Genomic DNA, 22,133 nt, shown 5'->3' with positions numbered 1-22,133 from the left:
CGGGCAACTGTTCACCTTGAAGGAAAGTATCTGTTGCAGAGTGTGTGCTCTGTGCACAAATGCGGAGTATAGGTTCGTCCCCTCCAATCTATAAGGAGTAACGGGAAGGCGAAACACATCCATTTAGTCTCTTTGCTGACGCGCTAATCCCCTGTAATGGCGTCGTCGTTGTCCTTTCGCGCATATGTTTGTGAAAAGTTTTAGATCTCCAAAACGTATGTCAGTGCAGTCAGTGGGTCCTTTAGATGGTGCCACGGTAGAAAATATCGATGTTAAATATAAGAAAAGCGCCTGTGGTTAATAGAGCGGCCGGTAATGACAAGGAGCGGCGAAGCGCGATGGGCAAATGCTTCACGGGGAGTTTATGTTGATAAGCTGCATTGCATACGATTCGCGCGAGGTAATAACGGCCAATGAAAGATTTAAAGCACGTCAACAATAACAAAAATTTTAGTGACAATAGCAAAAGTTGATATCCAAGCGTAATTAATATGTATATGATTAACAGACGAGAAAACCGCATTAGTTGTTGATGACAACAACTGCAAAATAAAAATACTGGCTACAGCTAAGCGTCTTGAAATAATCTTTTACACTCGGTACATAATTGCCTTGTGCACCAAAGCTGTGACAATGGTGCAACTGCTGCAAAACCCGGTTGCATTTCCAAGTCCCGATCGTCTAGCTATATACGCTAACTTGAAGAATTCAGACTAAGCAACACCGAATTTAGTTTCGCCGATGCAGGAAAATATGGTCTGTTTCCGTATTCTGACACTCACACAGACGACGGCTTTCACATGCAATACCTAGAGCATTGAACATATGTATCGAACACTAAGAATACACTTAGTTTGCGCTAATTTGTGCGGGAACAAATGAGTCGTCAGATCACTCAGCCACCTCAACTAGGCGACGAGTTGGTTGTTCTTTACGACAAAAAACTATGGTTGTGAGGCTGTACTTAGAAACGATCCGAGCAATAGTCCCAACAGTTAGCAAAGCGCTAAGCGCCAATCACGGTCGCGTTCGCTTGCACGGATAGAAATTTGGGCACCAGTTGCAATGAATCTGCCGCGTTGTGCACAGCACTTCACTATTATTTGCACTCATTCGTCCGGCGGCGTGGTCTAGAGGTGGCGTTTTGGGTTCCTTGTGTATGGTTTGGGGAGTCCGTGGTTCGATCCCTGCAGGAGCGGGTTTATTTTTCTGCGATTCCCTTTCTGCAGTTTGTCCTTGGGGAGAACCGCATCGGACATACCGTTCGTCCCTGGCCCCCAAAGGGAGTCGTGACTGTGGCAAAGGCCGTTGGACCCCCATAGGACGAACTTTTAGTCCTTTTTGCCTAAGAGTGTATCTGGCGCACATGACCATAGTTGGTGTGTATATTCGGCATCTGCGTTGTTCGTTTAATCTGTTGCTTTTCAAACATATCGCTTTAGTCCATCCTTTATAGAATCCGGGGCAGGAACATCAGAAACAGGAAACTTTTATAACACAACTTTAATGATAGGAATCTTATTTGTAATCTCCAGAATCTAGATTCGCATTGATTGATTGATTGTAGGGTTTAACGCGCCGACGCAATGCAGGCGATGAGGCGCGCCGTAGTGGAGGGCTGCAGATTAATTTTGAGCACCTGGGGATCCTTATCGTGCGCCTAAATCTCGAACACACGGGCGTTTTTGCTATTAGCCCCCATCACAAAAGCGCTGCCGTGGCCGGGAATCGAACCCGCGACCTCGTGATCAGCAGGACAACGCCTTAACCACTGAGCCACCGCGCCGGGTTCAAGACTCGCAAGATCCCGAGATCACAGTTAGCGAGTCTCATATTTTCCAGCAAATCGTTCATACTATTCCACCAAGATCCAAGTCACCCCAGATCTCTCGAATCACCCCAGCTGCTCTCTTCCTGTCGATCCAGTCACTAACCAAGTCCAAATGATGCTGGGAAAAGTGCGCCTTCCATTCGCCCACCACTCCTTTTCTCACGACGGCAGAATCTTTCACTTCAACGTCTTCCCTGTGTACCGGCCTGCTCATTCACGCGCCGGCAATGGGCGGCGGCGTGAGAGCGGAGTTGTCAGTTGCCGCCGCTACTTTCGGCGGGGGCGCCACGCATCGGTGACAGCTCCCGCGGCGGTCGCTTCGGGGCGCCTACGGAATACCGACGGTTATCGTTCCTTTAAACGTCGTTCACTCGCGTTCTAACACACGTATCAGGGAAATAATAATACCACAATTTACGGCAAAGATATGTATTCAATGCCTTAGAATTTCATCTGTTTGATAGCGGTAATTCTTGTTCATGGTTTAAAAAGACGAGTGCGATGCGGCCGCTCCCGCAACCCAGTTCCCGCCATGTTCGGGAATATGACTGTACAACATGTTGCATCGCTAATTCGGTTTAAACACTGCCGCCCGTTTGTGCTGGAATATAAAACTCCATTACTGCTGCCATTCACCATGCTAATTGAAGGACAATTTTAAAACGGCCATGTTTTAACTTTGCCAAACACAGGCTCAGCAGCCCCATCTCGTGTTTGAATTCAGGCATGTTAATTTTACTCCGAGCCAAATGTCCCGAAATGCCGTGAAATTGTAGGTCACATTTATTAGTAAACCGGTTATTTACTCGTTAAACAGGGACGTAAAATCCTTAGATGCACTGCGTACCTGATTGCTTTGCGTGAGAGAACACCTGTGTACTATCGGTATTGTGTTTGTGATTTGCTTTCTTCTTTCCACATTTCGTTTGAATCGTGGTTTGATTTCGCGTGTGCGGTCGAGTTTTCCGTATGTGTGAAATCTGATGTGGGAAGTCTGATAGGCCGCTTGGGTGGATATTCATAGTTTTAATAAAAACTGCTTGGCAGTAAGAATTTCTGTATTTTTGCGTGATTCTATGTTGTCTAGCATTTACGCTGCTTGTCGTTTTTTTTTTAATGAACAACACAGAATTAGCTCAGCTTCCAGTTTTAATAATCTGTACATGTTAACTCCAGGAGGGTGGAACCGGAATTAACGCGGGCAAGCAACACGGTTGGTAGGATTAATGCGGCTTGCAGCATCGCGCGTCGGCGACGGGCGAGGGCTTGGAAGCGAAGTGTACGGTTGCCGTTTGTACTGGCGGTGGGGTGCCACGTATCGGCACAGACTCCGGTTTGGGTGCGAAAAGCAGCAGCGGTGGGAGTGTTGCAGTTTGCGTGAGCGCTTTGAGCTTTTCGTTTCGCAGAATTTTATGCACCGAGCGTGTAATATAGCGTACTAGTGTGCTCCTTGCTATGAAATGCTCGAGGCGTGTGCTCAAGGCGTGTGCGTCGGCATCTCAAGTACGCAATCAATGGCAAGTGAGCACAATGGTTGCAGAAAATGAAACGATCGAACGTTCAATTTTGGGCCTAACTGTGAATGAAGAAAGAGATCAACCGCACTTACCGACAGAGGCAGACCCAATCCTGTACGCTCTCACGGACATGCAATCATGCGGCCAACGTAATTTTGAGACTCGAGAATACCAGACTTCGTTCGATCTGACAGGCTTTTTCGATAACACCAGGAGAAATGCCGCTGCCTTAAAATGAAAGCAAACAGACTAAACGAAAAACTACAAAAACTGCAAGAACGCTGCGCCGAATTCCGCGAACAAGTGAAGAAGTTCGAGGAGGATCGCGCCGTTCAGGCAGCTTGACACAGCGGACAAATTTGTAAGCTCCTTTCAAACACCGTATTCCCGCACCTCGCAGACTGTCCGCTGATGTGGTGCGCCAGCAACAGGGACCCGTACCACTGTTACGAGCTGTGCGAAATGTTCTTGAAAGAGCTATTGAGGCCGCTAGCTCTTTGGAGAATGTACTGCAGCTTTCGCGAAAACATTTCTTGCCAAAGGTTTTCCGCTCGTAAAACGACTGCCGCGGAAACCGTAGGTTAAGATGACGTACATATTTTCTGACATACCCAACAAATCCCATTTTAAATGTTGTATTATATTTACCTTTTTATGTTCCAGCGATTTAATACAGTTTAATTTAACTTCCAGCTGTATATTACGTTGTGCGACTAGTGTAAATCAAAAAACGACTGCCGCCGTTTTACACAATTCCAACCGCATCCTGTACTCATTTCCGTGTTTTGGTTCCCATGTGAATAGTGTTCTTGTTGCAGTAAATCAGTTCATAGTTGCGTTCGCTCTGTCCACTTCATTCCCGTGTCCTTCATCATTTTGTGTACCCTGTAACCTAACGCACAGTGTAATTTTTTTCCAAAGCAAATGAACCAATGGACCCTAAAACGTATTAAGATTAGTCCAGTTTTCTTTGAAAACGCAGTTAAAGCAAGGTGTGAAAATAGTCATTCACATTTCTCAAACGCGCATTGAGAAATGGCCGTGTACGACACAGCGTGAAACGTTTACGTGATTTTCACGTACGCGCAGGTTATAAGCTGTTACGTAATAAACATAAATGCGGTTGCTCAGACTAGCTTGCCACGCCAAATATTATTCCTGAAAGCGTTGGGAAAGTCTTTAGAAAGAAATCCGCCTATTGCGCTTGACTTAGCAATGCGCCACCTGCAAACGTCGCATGCGGTGCGCTAAAAGGAAAACAAATGCAGCGCTGCTGAGCCTACTTCGGAAATACTAGTTAGTCCGTGACGCCTATATTCTGAGTTTCCGCGTCACGTATCACCGCATTTTGTAATAAATTATGAAGATGCTGACTTCGGCCGTCGGTGCAGTCATGAACAACTTACACCGCATTGAAACCGTGACCACGGCCGGCAGCCGCCGCTCTTCTTTCACCGATGATTGGCGCTACGACTGACGCTGCGGCGGAAAGGGAAACTAACGCCGTCACCGGCGGAGAGCCGCGTTCGGCAGGCCGGACCTAGTTTCCATCGAGCGGCCGTGCCTGTACAAACGGTTCATTGCATCTAAGAAGAATTGGTCCTCGCCCGCCTGTTTCTCCAACACCGGTCTATCCACTCGACATAGCTTCTTCATGAAGGACACGCTGCTCTTCTCGACAAGGTTTCGGTAAACAGTGTCGTCCTCCTCCAGCATGCTCCTATACTCGGCCCCCATGAAGCCCGCTATGGAGAGGACAGTGTTCCTGAAGTCTTCCTTCAGTTGTTCATAAGTGACCAAGAACACATTCGGCTTAGTCCTGTGGGAGTACCAGGAGAGCAGATGGTCGCAGTAGTCCCCTCGTTCGACTTCACCCATGACGAAGGCTTGGACGAAATCGTCGAAGCTGCCGTCCTCGAAATCGTACATGGGAGCGCCCCGTACGTAGTAGTAGAAGGAGACACAGGTGTCGAGAGGATTGCGCGTCAAGTAGATAAACTTGGCCTTGGGGTTCTTTAGCTGGTGCTCATAGGGGAAGTGAGTTTTCAGGAAGCGTGGTGGCTGCGCCTTGTTGAGGTAGTGCATTCCCGTCAGTTCCGGATAAAGGGTCCATTTGTGAAATTCCATGTAGTTGGCTGCGCTTTCTCCCCTGGAAGCAGGAATTGGAAGAAGAGGTGTAAGGAAAGCTCTCCGCAAACACATTTAAGGGCAGGGAATCTCTTCCTCTTTTTTGTTATAATACCTTTTACTGCAGGAAAAGGTGCTCAGAAGCTGCCAAGCCACAAGAACGACAAATATGACATATCTCTGGCATTTAACTATCTCCTAAAAAGACACCTACAAAAGGACAGTACCCGAAATCACAGGAATATAAACGTCCGATTCAATATGTCTGAACAGCAAGCGCGAAACCCAGTCTCAACGTCCCGACGGCATACGTCGGCGTGCTCACTCGTGGCTACACTCATTTGCACTCATTTATTTGCACTCAAACTCAGCAGTGAGGACGATGATGAGTCAGTGAGTACACACTCGTGAGTACACATACTCGCAAAAATAGTACTCATGGGTACTGTACTCACGAGTATTGCACTCATGAGTTTTGTACTCATGACTACTGTACTCGCGAGTGCATGCCCTCGTGAGTACAGTGTTGCCAGTGCAGTAGGTTAAACACGTTGTGATCACAAAGTCGAGCCGTCACGCGCGTGTACGAGTCATAAACATTTAGCGATGCCGATAAGCCACTTAACTTTCAACGATGCTAAAATCGGACCCGGAAATCTGAGCCTCTCTCCGTTATATGTTTGGCCGCTTTTCCCTTTGTCCGTGGTCGCTCGCTACGGTGTTGCGCGGCGAAACAGGCAAAAAAAGATGGGCGATGACCGTTTGAGAAAATGGGCCCCCGGTAACGACACGTGTTGATATCGACCGGTATTTTAGTTTATAAATACGCGGCCTGGGAAAGTGTGCTTGGCTTCGTGGCGCTTGCACCGTCTAAAATGTTACAGTGGAGAGGATGTGGAGGCTGCTAACGCTGCATGCACGGAAGGCAATATTTCTCGTTATTCAGCCGTTTTCGTACACACGCGAAGTGCTGAGTAGTCGTTTCGAGAGGCGAAACGCTGCTGCTTTACGCCATTATTTAACGTGATTCGCTTCAAATTGGCTGCATGGTTTGTACCACCGAAGTTGTCCACACCGTTCCGGTGTGCGCATTCACGCGATATTTTGCTGATGTACTATTATGAGCAATATGAAAGGGAACACAGGAACGCGTGGCAAACAGCCTCGAAACAGACTCGGAGCGACACGCGAATGGCGCTGTTGAAAACAAAGGGGGAAAGGAGGGCGCCCTTCCATGCTCTTACAGTAACTGTTGGAACTCCCACCGCGCTGGCATTTCTACAAAGTCGCAGCCTACGTCATTTCGCCGATAATATGGTATCGTCCGACAACCGATCAGACGCACGGCGGGAATGGGAACAGTTGTTAGAACAGCGTCCCCTTTTCCTTTTTGTTTCCGACGGTGGCCGCTGCGTATCACTCATAGCTGGGTCTGAGGGTATTTTCTACGCCTTCCTGTGTTTCCTTTCATATTGGTCATAATAGCACGTGCGGAAGCCTTGTTTTATTAGGCTCAAGTTTTGAAACATTTTGCTTAGATACTCCATGACAGTAACGGTCAAGCGCATCCCAGTGTACAGTTTCCTAGTGAACATTTAGCGCCGCTTTGCAAACGTTGCGGTGAAAATTTCGCCTGGTAAAGTAACTAAAGCATCCCAGTACACCTATAAGCACGTGTGCGGGCTCTGAATCTGACAGTATAATCCCCAGCTGAATGCAGGCGACGCCTTGTTTCGCCTGGCATGGTCGAAGAGCTCTGCTATCTTGCCGCTGGATAAGAGCTTTGCTTTCAGATGGCTTCGATCTGTCTCCTACTGGTTGCGCCGCTGCTCGCTTATGCCGCCGTGCAGTGAGGGAGTTGACGACGACGGAGAATTTCTCTCCTTGTTCTTCCGCTACTTTATCTGGGTTATACTGGCGGGGCGACCACCCTCACTAGTCGCTACTTTATTAAACGGGCTCATGAACTGAAACCCTTCCCGTTCCACCGAAGTATAACGGGTAAATTAAATACATTGAAAATGGATGTTTGGATTTAAAATAAAAAAAATGTAAAGGGTAATTAAACAAGATAATTACGCAGAAAATGTTCACTACAGAGCAATTATAAATACAAAGATTTAAAAGCTATTATCTTGTTATTTGCCGCTGACTTTGTTTCTGCGTATGTGTGAAATTGTGACAAAATATTTGAGGGGTTAGTACTGTTGAATATTAGCGTTAATTAGTATTGCCATTTCTCCTAAAATTTTTAATGTTTTTGTATGTTTTATTAGCTCTGGTTTCCTTCTTACGAGATAATTTCTATAGATATCAAGAAGTTGTGCTCTGTATATGTTTGTTATTGGGCACTCCTTTAAATAGTGGTCAAAACTGTCTGCTGGCAGGTTACATTTACATATGTTATTATTTGTAATGGCGAACCTATGAAAATAAAACGGAAATCTACCGTGTCCAGTGATAAACTGTGACGTGCAATAATTGGTGGGAAAGTGGTCCGGAATTTTGTAAATATTCTTTATCCATTGGAATGTGTAGCTTTCATTTCCTTCTTGTTGCCACTCAACATTCCAATGTTTTTTGGGGTTAATATTGAGCTGTTTTTTGATTAATTGTAGTGAAATAGGCCAGTCAATTTTTTCGCCATATATTGTTGCTTGAACACGCTAAGCAAGGTCTCGTGAAATGTCCGTTTTTTTATTATGAGCGCCAATGACAGAGGCTGCGATATTTGCTTAAGCTCGCGTCTTGGGACGTATCATAAAATATGTGGCTTCCACAGCGACACCGCCGCCGTTTTTTGTCCATCGCTCCTAGCTTCCTCGTCGCTGCTCGAGGTAAAAGCTGCAGAAACTACAATGATATCAGGGCGAGCCATCACGCTTCGAAAAAACGCGTATGCGAACTTTGTCCTTGTGTACAACAAGCACGACATATCCTTTTTAAAGTGCTGTAGCGGCCACCAAACAAAACTACTGCCGATACCTCTTCCCCCAAACTACAAACACACACGCGCGCATACAAAAGCTAGTGAATAAAGGCACATGCCGGGGGTTTTGCCCAGGCTCTTCGCGGAAATAACAAGAAGGGGCGCGTTGCGGCACCGTTGTTCCTTTCTGACTGCGGAACCTTCCTTTTTGACTAATCTCGTGCTAGGGGGTTCTCGTCTTTGTGTTTTTCACTTATTGGGGGGCCCATCGGCGGTGGCCATGGAGATGGTTGCGCAATGTTTGCTGAGTGCGAAACAGTGGCGGCACTTTCGTTGCTGTAGGTTTTCAAGACAGAAGTTTGGTTTTGGGTACTCAAGCGCGAAAATGTGGCCTGTTTGGTCCGTCTGTCTGTCTGTCTGTCTGCCTGCCTGTCTGTCTGTCTGTCTGTCTGTCTGTCTGTCTGGGTGGAAACCCGAGGGTAAGCCTGCACGTGAGCACCCCCCCCCTCCCCCCCCCCTCGTTGGCTGGGTTGGTCGGCATTGGCGCTTTCGGGTAGCACTGGTACGTCGAAATGACAGTTGTGAGTGGGCGACCGGGACACACTCTCTAGAGTTGAAACGCCCCGTGGGAGCTTGCAGCAGGTCTCAAGTTCCTTTCAAGAGACAGAGGCCAGACGCGGACGCAGGCCAGAATAGTCTGCGTGCTCACCGCGGTTGGATCTAGGAATGATGAATAAACCAAACTGCGGTTACACGTTCCTCTTAAAATTGAATTGAGCCGCAACCCTCCTACACCGGGAGCGTGGCTGTCGACGACGAGGTTATTTCCGGAGAATCGGGGCACTCATGGTAACCAGATTTTGAATGACATTGGAGGAAGCAGTGGTGGGTGCCGAAAGCATGGTCTCCATCTTGTGGGGCTAACGAGGAAAGAAGGAATGAAACTCTCCTTGTTGAGTATTAACTGGTATTTGCCTGACCATTCTCCACCGCTTGGTGTCCGGCCAGCAGCCTGACGACTCCTATTGCTGTGAGCGAAAGAATTGGCTGTAGGAGGTTACAAAACAGATCCGACAAACCGAAGTGACCCGTACCGTTAAACGAAGTCCGCAAGATAAACTTGCGGCACCCCGAGACCGAGAAAGGCAGAAGCAGCCAAGTGCCCCGAATATTTGAAATCTTCCTCGACGAATCGTTAGTACCGCTGGTCGGGGCAGCCGGACGCAGGGACTGTGGAACCTAGTGTCACGGCAGAGGCCATTGCAGCTACCTGTTGTTAAGTTTCCCCTGTATTCGACGGTCGGAACCCCGCAAGCAGCACCTGTGGGAGAGCGGCAACCCCTTTGCAGGTGCCGCAAAAATTGTCAATTTGCAGCGTCGAACGCCTTCCCTGATTGAAGATATCAGGCCGTAAAAGGAGTCAGACGTTACGAATCACAACAAAAGTCGCTGTTCCCACGGGCTTTCTGTATCCCATAACCCATTTCCTTCTCCCCTTCCCTTTCCCTTCAATTGAACTCTTTCCCATACGTCTGCGGGGATCCCAGTAGTCTCTCCGGGCCCGTACTCCTGGCTGTGAGTGGTTGAGTAGCATTCGAGGGAGAGAAGAGGCAGTTACGTGGCAGGGATGCGGAAGGCTATCGTATTCGACGACATTTGCAGACAGCGAGCAGATTCGCGGTAGTTCCTGTGGTGATGAACTGCCTGCCTATTCTCGTTAAGAAACTTCTTTTACTTCACCTGAGTAGCGTTTCCCCATTTCTATCGTGTTAGGTAAACAAAGCAAGAATGGAAGCTTGGGTAAACTGGTGGTTCATATTCGACACAGATGTACAGCGCAAAAGACGAAGACGAGAAAGAACACAGGACTGCCGCTGTGTTCTTGGATGCACATGATGCAACAGCCGACCTGTGCTCTTTCTCGTACTCGTGTTTTGAGCTGTATATCTGTGTTAGGTCAAAAGCGTTAGGTCAAATAAAACGCGGCCCCTCATTGTTTTACATGTTGGGAGTCAAAAGGCAAGATGATGCCAAATGATGCAGTATTAGCGGCTAACAATCTGGCCCATTGCCTTTTTCACTGTAATTTTTAATCGGTTTAATTCCCCCAGTCTGAGGCGCACTGAACAGTACATTTTTTAATTTTACTGCTCAAGGAACACGCAAGTGGCATTCAGTTATAGCAGGAATCTGCGCCATATATGCCGGTAGGGCTCCTGCGCTGGTCCCCCTCATGCAGGTCCCATGCAGGTCCCCCTCAGGTCTCCCACGCAGGTCCCCCTCGTGCCCGCCGCGGCTGGGTAGTACAAAAGCAGACGACACCGCGCCACCCTCCATGCATTTTCAATTACAAACCAGAGAGAAACTTGGTTGCACTTAATTCAATCGCGTTTTGGTGCATTGAAACGACAGCATACTGAATAAAGTAGCCCTTAAAGTAGTTCCAGAGGCTTAACAAAATAGTATCCGTTACAAAAAGCCGATTTATCGGCTGTCTAGCGAGCTGACGAAATCGTCGCGACGTCATTCAGTATCGACCGGTAGGATGGTCTAACTTCCTGGCAATAATTATCGGTCTTTCCTTTTCGGCGTAAAGTCCACAAAGGAGGAGTTAGAAAATAGCATAGAACACAGAACGTTGCTGTCCTATAGCCTGTGGAAACTGCGAAAGGTTGCTTCAGCGGCAGCGTTAAGCTGACGCGAGAAGCGCAGCTGGCTCAGCTGACACAACTGGCCCAGCAATGCCTTAAAGACAAATGTAAATTTTGCTTTGTGTTTCTTCAAACTAAATAATTTTCCGCGCAGCATGTTACGCCGGACGATTCACCAACGGCAGGGCACATGTATACTAGCTTGTACAAGCTGAGGCAAGGGCATAAATTAAATTAAGCGCAAATAAATGGCCAGAAGCAAGCACCAAATTGCACGTCCTTTGCCTGCTTGCATGTGTACTTCTATGTTTACATATCATAACACTGCCCCATACACTGTCGCGGCCCAAATATTTACATTCAATCCGAACTGACTGTGTTCGTTCGGCAACCTACCACCAGCGTGCCGCATGCGGCCCCTAGAACAACGTCAGAACCCAAACCCTTCCCCCAGTCACTATCTGAAGACCGACGCGCCAGTTTTTGACCTCAAATGGGGTTAGACTAGCACCACCTAGATAAGTGTTAGACGGGGTCCATCCACAGAGAATTGACCGCTTCCAGTTGCAATGTCCCCCATGTTCACACTCAGCCAGATGATCAATCATTGTTAAATATTATTGGTAATTTGCTGGAGTATTTATCTTTGCCTTCAAAGCCCCCTTCCTCTCCCACCCAATTTGCCGTCCGGCCCTCCGCCATGTCGGCTTTATGCAACCCGGCCCTCCACCTCAAAACTTCGCTGGCCCCAACGGTTCTAGTCTACTTAGTGGAAACTGGCAATAGATGAAGAAAGAGCGTAATGAAATAAAGTGATAGAAAACAATGTCACAGAACGGTCACTCAGTTCACGCGACCCCTTCGCTCTACGGCCCCTGCTCGCGAAAAACACAACAGATTTCCTGCGTCTGACGCCTGCTGTTTCTTGTCACTGAGCCAAAGCTAGCCCTGCACCACGAATTCGTAATGGCGGCACAAACCAGCGTGTTTAATGAAAGTGCACGCAAGTGCACGCAGCAGACGAGCGTGCGCCGTCGGACGGACTCACTGAATTTTACGCAAGATCGTCGCCGATTGCGTTACACTTTCTTTTTTTTTTTGATCAGAGGTTGTTGAAAAGCCCTTGTCACTTCATAGGGACATCGGTGAAACTCCGAGTGGCAGAGCGCCGACACTGTCCCAGCAGTTTCTGTTGTAAATTGTATTTGAACACCGCGCTGGACTGACACGTGGTTGGAATGAGCCACGCAAGGAAGACGACGATTAAGAGGATCTGTACGTACAGCACGCAGCGCGTGCTGTGCCCCTTGACTTTGTCTTCGAAAAAGAACTCGAAGCTGGCTGAGATGGATGCCGTGTTTTGCGTCTCTTTTCTTCGGCGCCACTAAAAGCCGAGGCGTGGTTTTCCCACAGTTTCCTCGACACTGTAAACGCATTTAGCGCTACAAAGCTTTGTTCCCTTAAGCCAGATTCATCGGCGGAAGAGATCGAACGTGCCGGGGATGGGCTGGAAGCCATGTCGGAGAACAATCGGGCGTACCGAGCTCGTTTTGCTTCTGTAATCACGGGGTGCTATGGGACCCGCGCAGGTTTGTGCTACCCAGAAGTACTACCCGGAAGTAGGCTTGGTCTCATGCCATGCAGAGCTGCCTGGGAAGTGCACGAGCCCTATTGGCTTGGCTGTCGAAATCATTGCATGTCTTGTGACAAACTATTAGTTCGGTATGCGCTCAACCGGCGACGTTCAGAGGCTGTCAAGAAAATATGTAGCAATACCATCATCACGGGGGAAATTGCGGCACTCTTCAGAACCACAAAATAACAACGATGGTGATAATTAATTAGGCAGTTCGATTAATGTGGGTTACGGACTTGGGTTTCCTGCAACGTGTCGTCCCTCATTCTGTCCCAACTCGCCGGATGGCGTATCGCGCAGTCATTAATTGCTGTTTTTGATATGACTGCTTCACACACGGATCCTTTAAAAAGTGCGTACCCACTTCTCAGTGTGGCGGGTAATGGGAAGAAGAGAGAAGGGCGTGACCTCGGGTGCAAGATGTTGGTTGAGGGGGTGTCATGTAGAAGGAAGACCACGTTTATCGGCTAGCTTCATCATCCTCATCAGCCTACACAGGTTTACTGCAGGACAAGGTGTCTCCCATTGACCTCCAACTGCTCCTTTCCTGCGCTGCTCGAGTCCACAGTTCACCCCCGAATTTCCTTATTTCATCCCTTCAACGGATTACTCGCCTTCCCCTTCCACTAGACCCGTCTCTTGGTATCCACGCTGTCACTCTAATTGTCTACCGGTTGTCGGTTCGTTTCACTACATGGCCAGACCAAGTCCAATTCTTTTTCTTTATTTCAACTATGACGTCTTCTACTCTACTTTGTTCTCTGATACTGGTAGCGGTTTTCCCGTCCCTGAGTGTTACTCCCGACATTATTCGTTCCATGGCCCGTTCAGCCGACCTAATGTTGCTGCCCAGTTGTTTAGCAAGGCGCCAGGTTTCAGCTCCATACGTCTTAACCGGCAGTATGCACTGGCTGTAGATTTTGTTTTGAGGGAGAGAGGTAGCTAACGTTTTATTATTTGGGAGAGCTTCTTGAGTGCTCCCCAGCCCGTACCTTTTCGCGCCGGATTTCTCTTTCGTGGTTGGGGTCAGCAATAACCATCTGTCCAAGGCATTTGTATTCTTTTACTTTTTCTAGCGTTTCGTTTCCAAAGTTGAAGAGGACGTTTTTCGCATGCTTCATTACCTTACCCTCACTAACTTAGATATTTTATATTTATTTACAGCCCAATGGTCATGCTTTCTGGTTGTAGTCCCTCAAGCATTGTTTGCAGGTGTTCTGCAGTCTCATTCAGCAATACGACGTCGTCACGTCGTCCGCAAACCTCAAATCTTTAATCCTATGTTTTCCCAGTCAGCTTCGTAAACACCCCCTCCAGACATGCTGTGAATAGTTTTGGTGAGATGTTATCTCCTTGTATTACTCCTTCTAAAAACACTGCGCTAAATTGAAATTACGAAGACGAAGGACGGCGGAACACGCGATACAGACTTACGAAAGCGCAACAATCAACAATCAACTTCGTAAGCCTGCATCGTGTGTTCCGCCGTCCTTTGTCTTCGTAATTTCAATTTAGCGCCGTGTTTTTGCAAGAAATAATGTACCAACTAGCCCAGAAGCAAGCTCTGATTGTCTTACTCCTTTCCGCACCGGGAATTTATCGGTTTGCTTGTGGAGGTTATCGTGCCGAAGCGTTCTGTTTATATGACTTCTAGAAGTCTCCTCTATGCTCCAGTGCTTTAGTGCTTCCAGCACGGCTGCGGTGATTACGGAATCAAACGCTTTCTGATAGTCTATAAATGAAATGTAAAGGGGACTAGTGTATTTTATGGATTTTTCTATAACTTAATTGGCAACGTGAATTTGACCCGTGGTTGAGTACCTTTCCTAAGCCCAGCTTGCCCTCTGCGTCGTTGGAAATCCTTATTGTCACCAATGCGGCTAACTAACTTTGGTAAAAAGCAGAGTAGTAGTGAGTAGGCCGATGTAACACAGAGTAAAAATAGTAAAGTAACAGAGAAAGAGTAACAGGGAGTAAAAACAGAGATATGGGTCTGTAATTTGTGAGGTACTTGGGATCTCCCTTCTTCTGAATCAGGATAATGCCGTCTTCCAGGCTATGGGCACTTTTAATACTTCAAGCATTCAGAAAATAGTACAGCGACTTTTTCCAGAACAGTATCTCCTCCCTCCTTCAAAAGATTTACGGCTATGCCATCATCACTTCCAGCTTTTCGCTGCTGAGCACGAGGTCGCGGGTTCGATTCCCGGCCGCGGCGGCCGCTTTTCTGATGGAGGCGAAAAGCAAAAACGCCCGTGTGTACGAGATTTCGGCGCACGATAAAGATCCCCAGGTGGTCAAAATTAATCCGGAGCCCTCCACTACGGCGCGCCTCATCGCCTGCGTTGCGTAGGCGCGTTAAACCCCACAACCAATCAATCAACTTCCAGCTTTTCCTCTTTTCATGCCTTTGATAGCCTTTGTTGCTTTGTTGCCCTCTTCAGTTGCCCTCTTTGTTGCCTTCTTTAATTGAGAGCCTTTATTGCCCTCTTTAGTTGCTAGCGGGACATCACAAGTTAAGCTTGTACTCTCAGCAATTTCTCCTGGTATCGCGTTTGTAAAGATCAGCGACGAAAAGGACGCAACGTGGAAGAACACCGGGACCGACCTAGGAAGCGACCACATGATCGTGGAGGTGCGGATCCCGCTCGGCCACAGCGCGGACCGAGGCAAAAGAAAGCACAAATACACAGATTGGGAGGAGTTTCGAAGGAAACTACCTGCCCAACAGACAGCCATAGAAGACATCGAATTGTGGTCCGAGGCGATCGCGAGGGCGACCGACGGGGCGACGACGGAGATCGAGACTGACGAGAACGTGCACAAGATGGACAGCCGACTGGCCCACCTCATCGAGGCCAAGAAGGCCCTGAAAATGAGATGGAGCCGTCAACGCACGAACAGAAGGCTCAGAAAGAAGATCGCCGAAATCAACAGGAACATCGAGGACCATTGCAGAGAACTCGGCAGGCAGCAATGGGAGCAAGCGTGCCGGGAGGCGGACGGGCAGCTCCACGTCGGCAAAACGTGGCGGCTGCTGAGACACCTGCTGGACGAGACCCAGACCAAGGGTGCGCAACAGCACAGACTGAGCAAGATCATCCATAGAGCAACGACGGAGCACGGGGAGGACGAGGTGAAGGCAAGACTCGACGCCAAGTACTTGCCGGTCTCCCCGAGAGAAGAACACCCGGACTACCAGGGGGCGGAGAACGCAGAGCTGGACCGAGACATCGAGGAGTGGGAGGTCAGGAACGCCATGCAAGACCTAAACAGAAGATCTGCCGCGGGCCCGGACCGCATCGGCAACAAGGCGCTAAGGAACCTGAACGACGCGGCGACGGCGGCCCTCACGGACTACTTCAACAAGTGCTGGAGGGCCGGACGTCTCCCACGGCAGTGGAAGGAAGCTAAGGCCATCCTGATCCCGAAGCCCGGCAAGCCGCCCGGAATCGAGAACCTCAGACCGATTTCCCTGACGTCGTGCGTGGGCAAGCTCCTGGAGCACGTGCTCATGAACAGATGGCAGCGGTACCTAGAGGAAGCAGAGCTGTACCCAGACTCGCTCGTCGGGTTTAGGGGCAAGCTGGGAACCCAAGACGCCATGATCCAGTTGAAACGCGAGATCGTGGATGATGAGACGAACACCAAGGACAACAGAGCGGTGCTGGGTCTGGACCTGCAGAGTGCCTTCGATAAAGTGCGACACTCTGCGATCCTGGCCCAAGCGTCGCGCCTGAACCTAGGAAGAAGATCGTACGAGTATATTAGAGACTTTTTGACGGACCGGACGACCAGAATCTGTGCGGGGGACCTGAAGTTGCCGGAAAAGACGCTAGGCAGCGAGGGGACGCCACAAGGAGCGGTCATATCGCCGTTCCTTTTCAACATGGTGATGATCGGCGTTGCCAACCGGCTGCAGCGAATCGAAGGCGTGCGACACACAATCTACGCCGACGACGTCACGCTGTGGGTCACGGGCGGCAGCGACGGTCACATTGAAAGCAAGTTGCAGGAAGCAGTGGAGGCGATAGAAGATCAGCTAAAGGGCTCGGGCCTGGTATGCTCCCCGTCAAAATCGGAACTGCTGGTGCTTCCGCCCAAGAGAACAGGCCGTAAGAAGCAGTGCACCAGAGACTGCGAGAAGATCAAGGTGCGAACGCAAGGGGGACGAGTCATCCCCGAGGTGGACAAGATCCGGATCCTGGGAATGCTCATTGAGCGAAACCGGGTGAACGGAGCAACGGTGGCCAAGCTCGCGGCCAAGACCGGCGCAGCAGTGAGACTCATCAGGAGGGTATCCAACAGAAGAGGCGGAATGAAGGAGGAGAGGCTCACGAGGCTCGTCCAGTCTTTCGTCGTCAGCCACGTTGCCTACGTCGCGGCCTTCCACAACTGGAGGCAGTGCGAACGGAGAAAGATCGACGCGATGCTTCGCAAGGCTTACAAGGCGGCACTGGGACTCTTGGGCAGCACGAGCACGGAGAAGTTGGAAGCCCTGGGAGTCCACAACAACCTGGAGGAGATTGCGGAAGCCCAGCAGACGGCGCAGTTCGAGAGGCTCTCGGAGACAAGGACCGGTCGAGCGATACTGCGCCGCCTGGGAGTCAGCGTAAGAAGGGAAATCGAGACGGAGGAGCGAGTACCGGAGGGAGCGAGCAGACGCATCGTCGTGTGCCCGATCCCACGGAACGTGAATCCCACCTACAACCAGGACAGGAGGTTGGCGAGAGCCAAGGCGCTCATCGCAACCCACGCCAACGACGAGGGAGCCGTGTTCGTGGACGCGGCGAGTTACCGGAACATCGACGGCGCCTACAGCGTCAGCGTAATCGAGGCCAGAACTGGCGCGACCAGATCGACGGCCAGCGTGAGAGTCAAGACGCCGTGTCAGGCCGAGGAAGCGGCGGTGGCCCTAGCCATCGCGGACCCAAGATGCACGACGGTGCTGTGCGACTCCAGGACGGCAGTGCGCAACTTCGCGAGGAACAGGGTGTGCTGTGCGGCCGCGCGTATTCTGCGCAAGGCTGAAGCCGACGGTGACAATGACAGTGTCGTGATTAAGTGGTTTCCCGCACACGCGGGGGAAGGGGTAGCGAGCCCGCTGGGGCTCGCCAACCACAACGAGACGGCCAACGCCGTGGCGCGAGGACTAGCCGGCCGCGCCGCGGGAAGGGCCGCCGACGACGTGGACTGCCCCGACAAGGACACTATGACCAGCTACGGCGAGGTGCTCTCATGGTACAAACTAGGCAGGAGAACGATGGCACCACCTCACCCAGGGCTGACCCGAGCCGAGGCGGTTGTGTTTAGGCAGCTGCAAACCAATTCAGTGATTACCCCAGTGCTCGCGAAACACCTGTGGCCGGAGGTGTACGTGACTGACGTGTGCAAACTGTGCGGGAGTGAACGGGCCACACTGGCTCACATCCTGAGAGACTGCGTGAACCAAGAATATACAAACAGAGGTGACGTTCTCCCACCGCCGTTCGAGGCGGCCAAGAGATCGAATGACTACGAAGAGCAACACAAGGCCGTTCAGCAGATCCTGGCGGCGGTCGAGAGGCAGCGACCGGATGGGCGGAGCGCTGAAGGGGCCAGTCCCCGGAAGCCGACGCCCGCAAGACGCTAGCCTCGCCGCCAGGACGACGTTAGGCCACGTCGATCCAAGCCTCCGCCTGAATAAGTTGGGGCAGGGAAACTGCAGGCGCTTCAATAAAGTTGTATTCTCTCTCTCTCTCTCCTGGTATAACGTTGCTGGAATACAGCCTTGCGTAGAATCGTTCTGCGACCTTTATTATCTCGACCAAGTTGTGCGTTAAGGTTGTACTGCTCTTCTCTGAGTGCGTACGTCCTGTATTTCCCGATAGCTAGCATTCTCTGAGTTGCTTTCAAGCTTCCCTCTATTTGCAGCGTTTCCTCGATGACTGCAATGTTGTATGCGTGAATGTCCTGTATTTTACTTTTGTTAATCAGTTTCGACAGCTCGACTTGTTCTTCGATCTGATCTCCCGTACTTAAGTACGGAAGATCAGATTGAACAAGCCGTAAACGTGAGAACCTGAAAGTGTAAATTTACACTTTCAGGTTCTCACGTTTGGCAATTAGAATTCCTTCGTTTTTTAGTTAGTTTTCTAGTTTTTTCTCTACATTTTGCTTCTCCCACAGCTGCTGCTGATTCTGTGATTGCCGATCTTAGGTTATACTTTAGCCTGTCCACACTGACCTCGTTGTGGTCGTGTAGAAGCGCCACTTTGTGTTTAATAGTTATTTTAAATTGCTGCAATCTGGCTCTGACGGACTCCATGCGAGGTTTCATAGTTTTCGCGAGTTTCCTCCTTTCTCTTTTAAGATTCAGCCTTATCTTGCATCTACCCTTCGTATGATTGCTGCTGCGAATCTTACTTTGCACCTCTACGTCATGCACAATACCTCCGGTTGTCAATTAAAATGAAGTCGATTTCGTTTTTTGTTGTACCGACTGGACTTTTCCATGTTAATTTTCTATTCTTTCGTTTGTAAAAAAATGTGTTGATCAACCTCAAGTTACTTCTCTCTGCAAATACCACCGTTAGCTTCACTCAGCATAAACGGCAAACAATGTCTAGCAACTGGCAGACCAAGCTTTCGTACCCGTTGTACCCGATTTGCGGTGCCGCATAATGTTCGTCTGTAGCTTTATAAGCATCGTCAGCAAAAATGAGATGTCTGTGCACGTGGGCTAACAATTTATTCCCTAAGTGGCCACTATTTCCCTTAGCGTAACTTTTAATGTGCGTATGCTTATAATCGGAGCGGGCGTCGCTAAACAGTTTGGCGATGTGGCTCTGGGATCCCTCTTCTGTATGGCGACGTGACACTTGAACACGAGGGCACGTGAGTACAGGTGCACACCAGCCGCGGTGAATACTCATATCATACATATTTTATGCCCGAACCTTACATTAAAAGGCCACTTAATATAGTCTTGGCGCTTTTTATACCCTTACGCCAATAAACACAAACGTACTACTACTAATGCTGAAACCCTCTACACGCTGTTCGAAATGAGGGGCTCCCGAAGCGCTTGCACCTGGGTTTTACCTATGAAGAATGAGCTGCAAAATCTGCTCAAGCCAGTTGTTGCCACACTTGACGTAAGAGACCATCACCAAGTCTTCATCCCGAGGCACGTAGGATCGAGCCTTGCGAACATTCTCGGGCACGTACATCTTAGCAAACTTGAGTCCATCGATCACCTGGTAAGCGGGGAAGCGTGTCGTATTCATAGCTGAACTGAAAAGAGATTGCGAACCCATTAGGTCAGGCAGAACACCACTTACACAATGCCTTTAGTGATATTACACGCTATGGAAACCAAGTCAGGATTAGGGGTACGAATGAGCCAATGTTTCCGAATATACAGGAGTCAGGCAGGCTGTTGACTCCCTGTTCAAGCTAACAGTGTTTCACATACCACAATTATGGACGTACTAATTCACGATTCACTGCTAAAACACGCCAACTCTTTTGATAATGCGTCATATAGGCCCCCCGCAGGCTGCAGACCGCCAGTATTACATGTGCTTGTCGGGCTGAGAGCTTGTGGCTCCGTCATTAGAAGTGCTTTAATCAGACCGCAAGGCTGTTGGTTTAGGTTCAAGAAACTCGGGTTGCAGTTACTATACCGGGAATATAGATGCTTGCCTATTTACAGCAATATTGTCGTTGCAGCTATGCAAATAAACCGTCGGTATATTGAAGCCAGGAGTAACTAATGTGGAAATGGATTTGCCACTACACTAATACAGAGGCCTTCGTGCTACATTTGGAAAGGTTGTACCACTAGTTTCACAGTGGCGTTGTAAACGCTCAGGAATTCAAAACCCGCTGTCAATACATAAAAGCCTACGGGAATATTGATAAGACAATATCTTTTCTTTGTGTCCAACAGCAGTCGTTCTTAAACAAGGTATGACTTCCATAACAACCACACAACTTTAGAGAGCTTCATTGTATTCAGTGCCATATAAATTTAACAGTGGCACCCTAACACGAATAACAAGGACCTACCGCCTACGAAGTCGTTCCTGTTACGTCACCCCAATTTGCACTTTGACCAAACGTCTGCGCTAAATTACGTTTCGAACGCGTTATGTTTGTGGCGTACAGCACGTTACTGGGGAGTATGGACGAATTGGCGCTGGTCTTCCACGAAAGAAAAACCAGGCGCTAATTTCCTTTTCTCTCACTAATTTCCTTTCCGGTATAAAACCAAAGCGTCCACTTGCACACCCCCGAACTTTAACGATACGTGATGAGGGGTCAAGCTGTAGTAGCAGCGCTGTTTTTATTTCTACCTATAAAAGATAAGGTAAAAGATAAGATAATGTATGACGACGAGGAGGAGAAGTGGCGTTACTACACGAGGAGTTGCCGGAAAATGCTTTGCGGCCGCCAGGCGAGCGAGTGCGTGTGCTCTGAAGAAAAACGCAGCTTCACGCTTCACTCGGCGTGTTTCCTATCGCAGGGGTAGCCTATAGACGTAAACAACATAACGTAATAGCCTAGGGAGACGTGATAACAAAGGCGGGGCGAAAATACCGTAAGCATTCGATATAAGAAAGTCCGCGGGATATAACAGAAGCTTTGTTACAAGGGATAATTCGTTAAAAGCGGGTATGATCGGTTTTGTAAGCACTGCTGTGGGAGCCATGAAAATAGTTCGAATGGAGCAAAGCCTGCAGTTCGGCGATTTTGTTGTAGCCAGGTCTTACTGTAAGTAGCAGCTTCGCATTCAGAACAAAAGATGACCGCGATTGGAAGGGGACGGGAAGGTGATTGTACGAATGTCGAGGACCACTGTACCGATTGCTGATCTCTGCTGCCCCAGCAATTCCTCGCGTGGCGGTGCGTCCCGAGCGGCACGAAAAATCTAACGACGAGAGGAACTGCCTCAAGCGTGTGCTGGAGTCTCTCGGCAGCTCCCAGTGCCTCTTATACCGGCCAGTCGAAGCCGCTATCCACGGTATTCTGTGATGCGTTCATGGCACGTGGCACCAAGGGCGCCGCCGTATGTAAGTGCGCTGAAGGGTGGCTGCAAATGCTCCGTAGAGAACACGCAAAGGGCTGCAGCTGATGCTGCTACCTTTAAAGGGACCCTGCAAAACTCTTTGAGCAGTGCAAGTAAACCTGCGCGACGTTTAGATTACACTGCCAGGAATACCTGAGCCAAATATTACACGTGCACGTGAAGCGGGGAGCGCGCAAATCGATTTGAAAGACGCGGAAAAATCAACCGCTCTCTCTTCAGTTGTCCTCATTATGCAACCCCTGGCATGGCCTAAGGGACGTCACATAGGCCATGGCTACCCGATCGGCTGTCACTGGTCAACTTCGCGGCTAGATTCGCCCATTTCCGTCGTCGTCATCGCTGTGTACGAACCTCTTCTATGCCTGAACC

The 22,133-nt window shown here is 49.3% G+C and overlaps 1 protein-coding gene across 1 annotated transcript; it reads right to left on the bottom strand.

Moving 5' to 3' along the window:
- Positions 1-1,423: 1,423 nt before the first annotated feature.
- On the bottom strand, positions 1,424-21,684 carry LOC144143285 (sulfotransferase ssu-1-like). Its single transcript, XM_077675059.1, has 4 exons — positions 21,539-21,684; positions 19,775-19,966; positions 4,913-5,497; positions 1,424-2,037 (listed from the first exon to the last, which is right to left on the bottom strand). The coding sequence occupies exons 2-4, from the start codon at positions 19,957-19,959 to the stop codon at positions 1,851-1,853; spliced, it is 957 nt and encodes a 318-aa protein (XP_077531185.1). The 5' UTR covers positions 19,960-19,966; positions 21,539-21,684; the 3' UTR covers positions 1,424-1,850.
- Between the last annotated feature and the right edge of the window lie 449 nt (positions 21,685-22,133).

The sequence above is a fragment of the Haemaphysalis longicornis genome, unplaced genomic scaffold (genome assembly GCF_048455015.1).
Source record: "Haemaphysalis longicornis isolate Haplotype H1 unplaced genomic scaffold, Haemaphysalis longicornis Haplotype H1 scaffold_6, whole genome shotgun sequence".
In the NCBI taxonomy this organism is placed as follows: Eukaryota; Metazoa; Arthropoda; class Arachnida; order Ixodida; family Ixodidae; genus Haemaphysalis; species Haemaphysalis longicornis.
The sequence above is the reverse complement of the archived record's forward strand: the minus strand, read 5'-3'. Positions and strand labels throughout refer to the sequence as shown.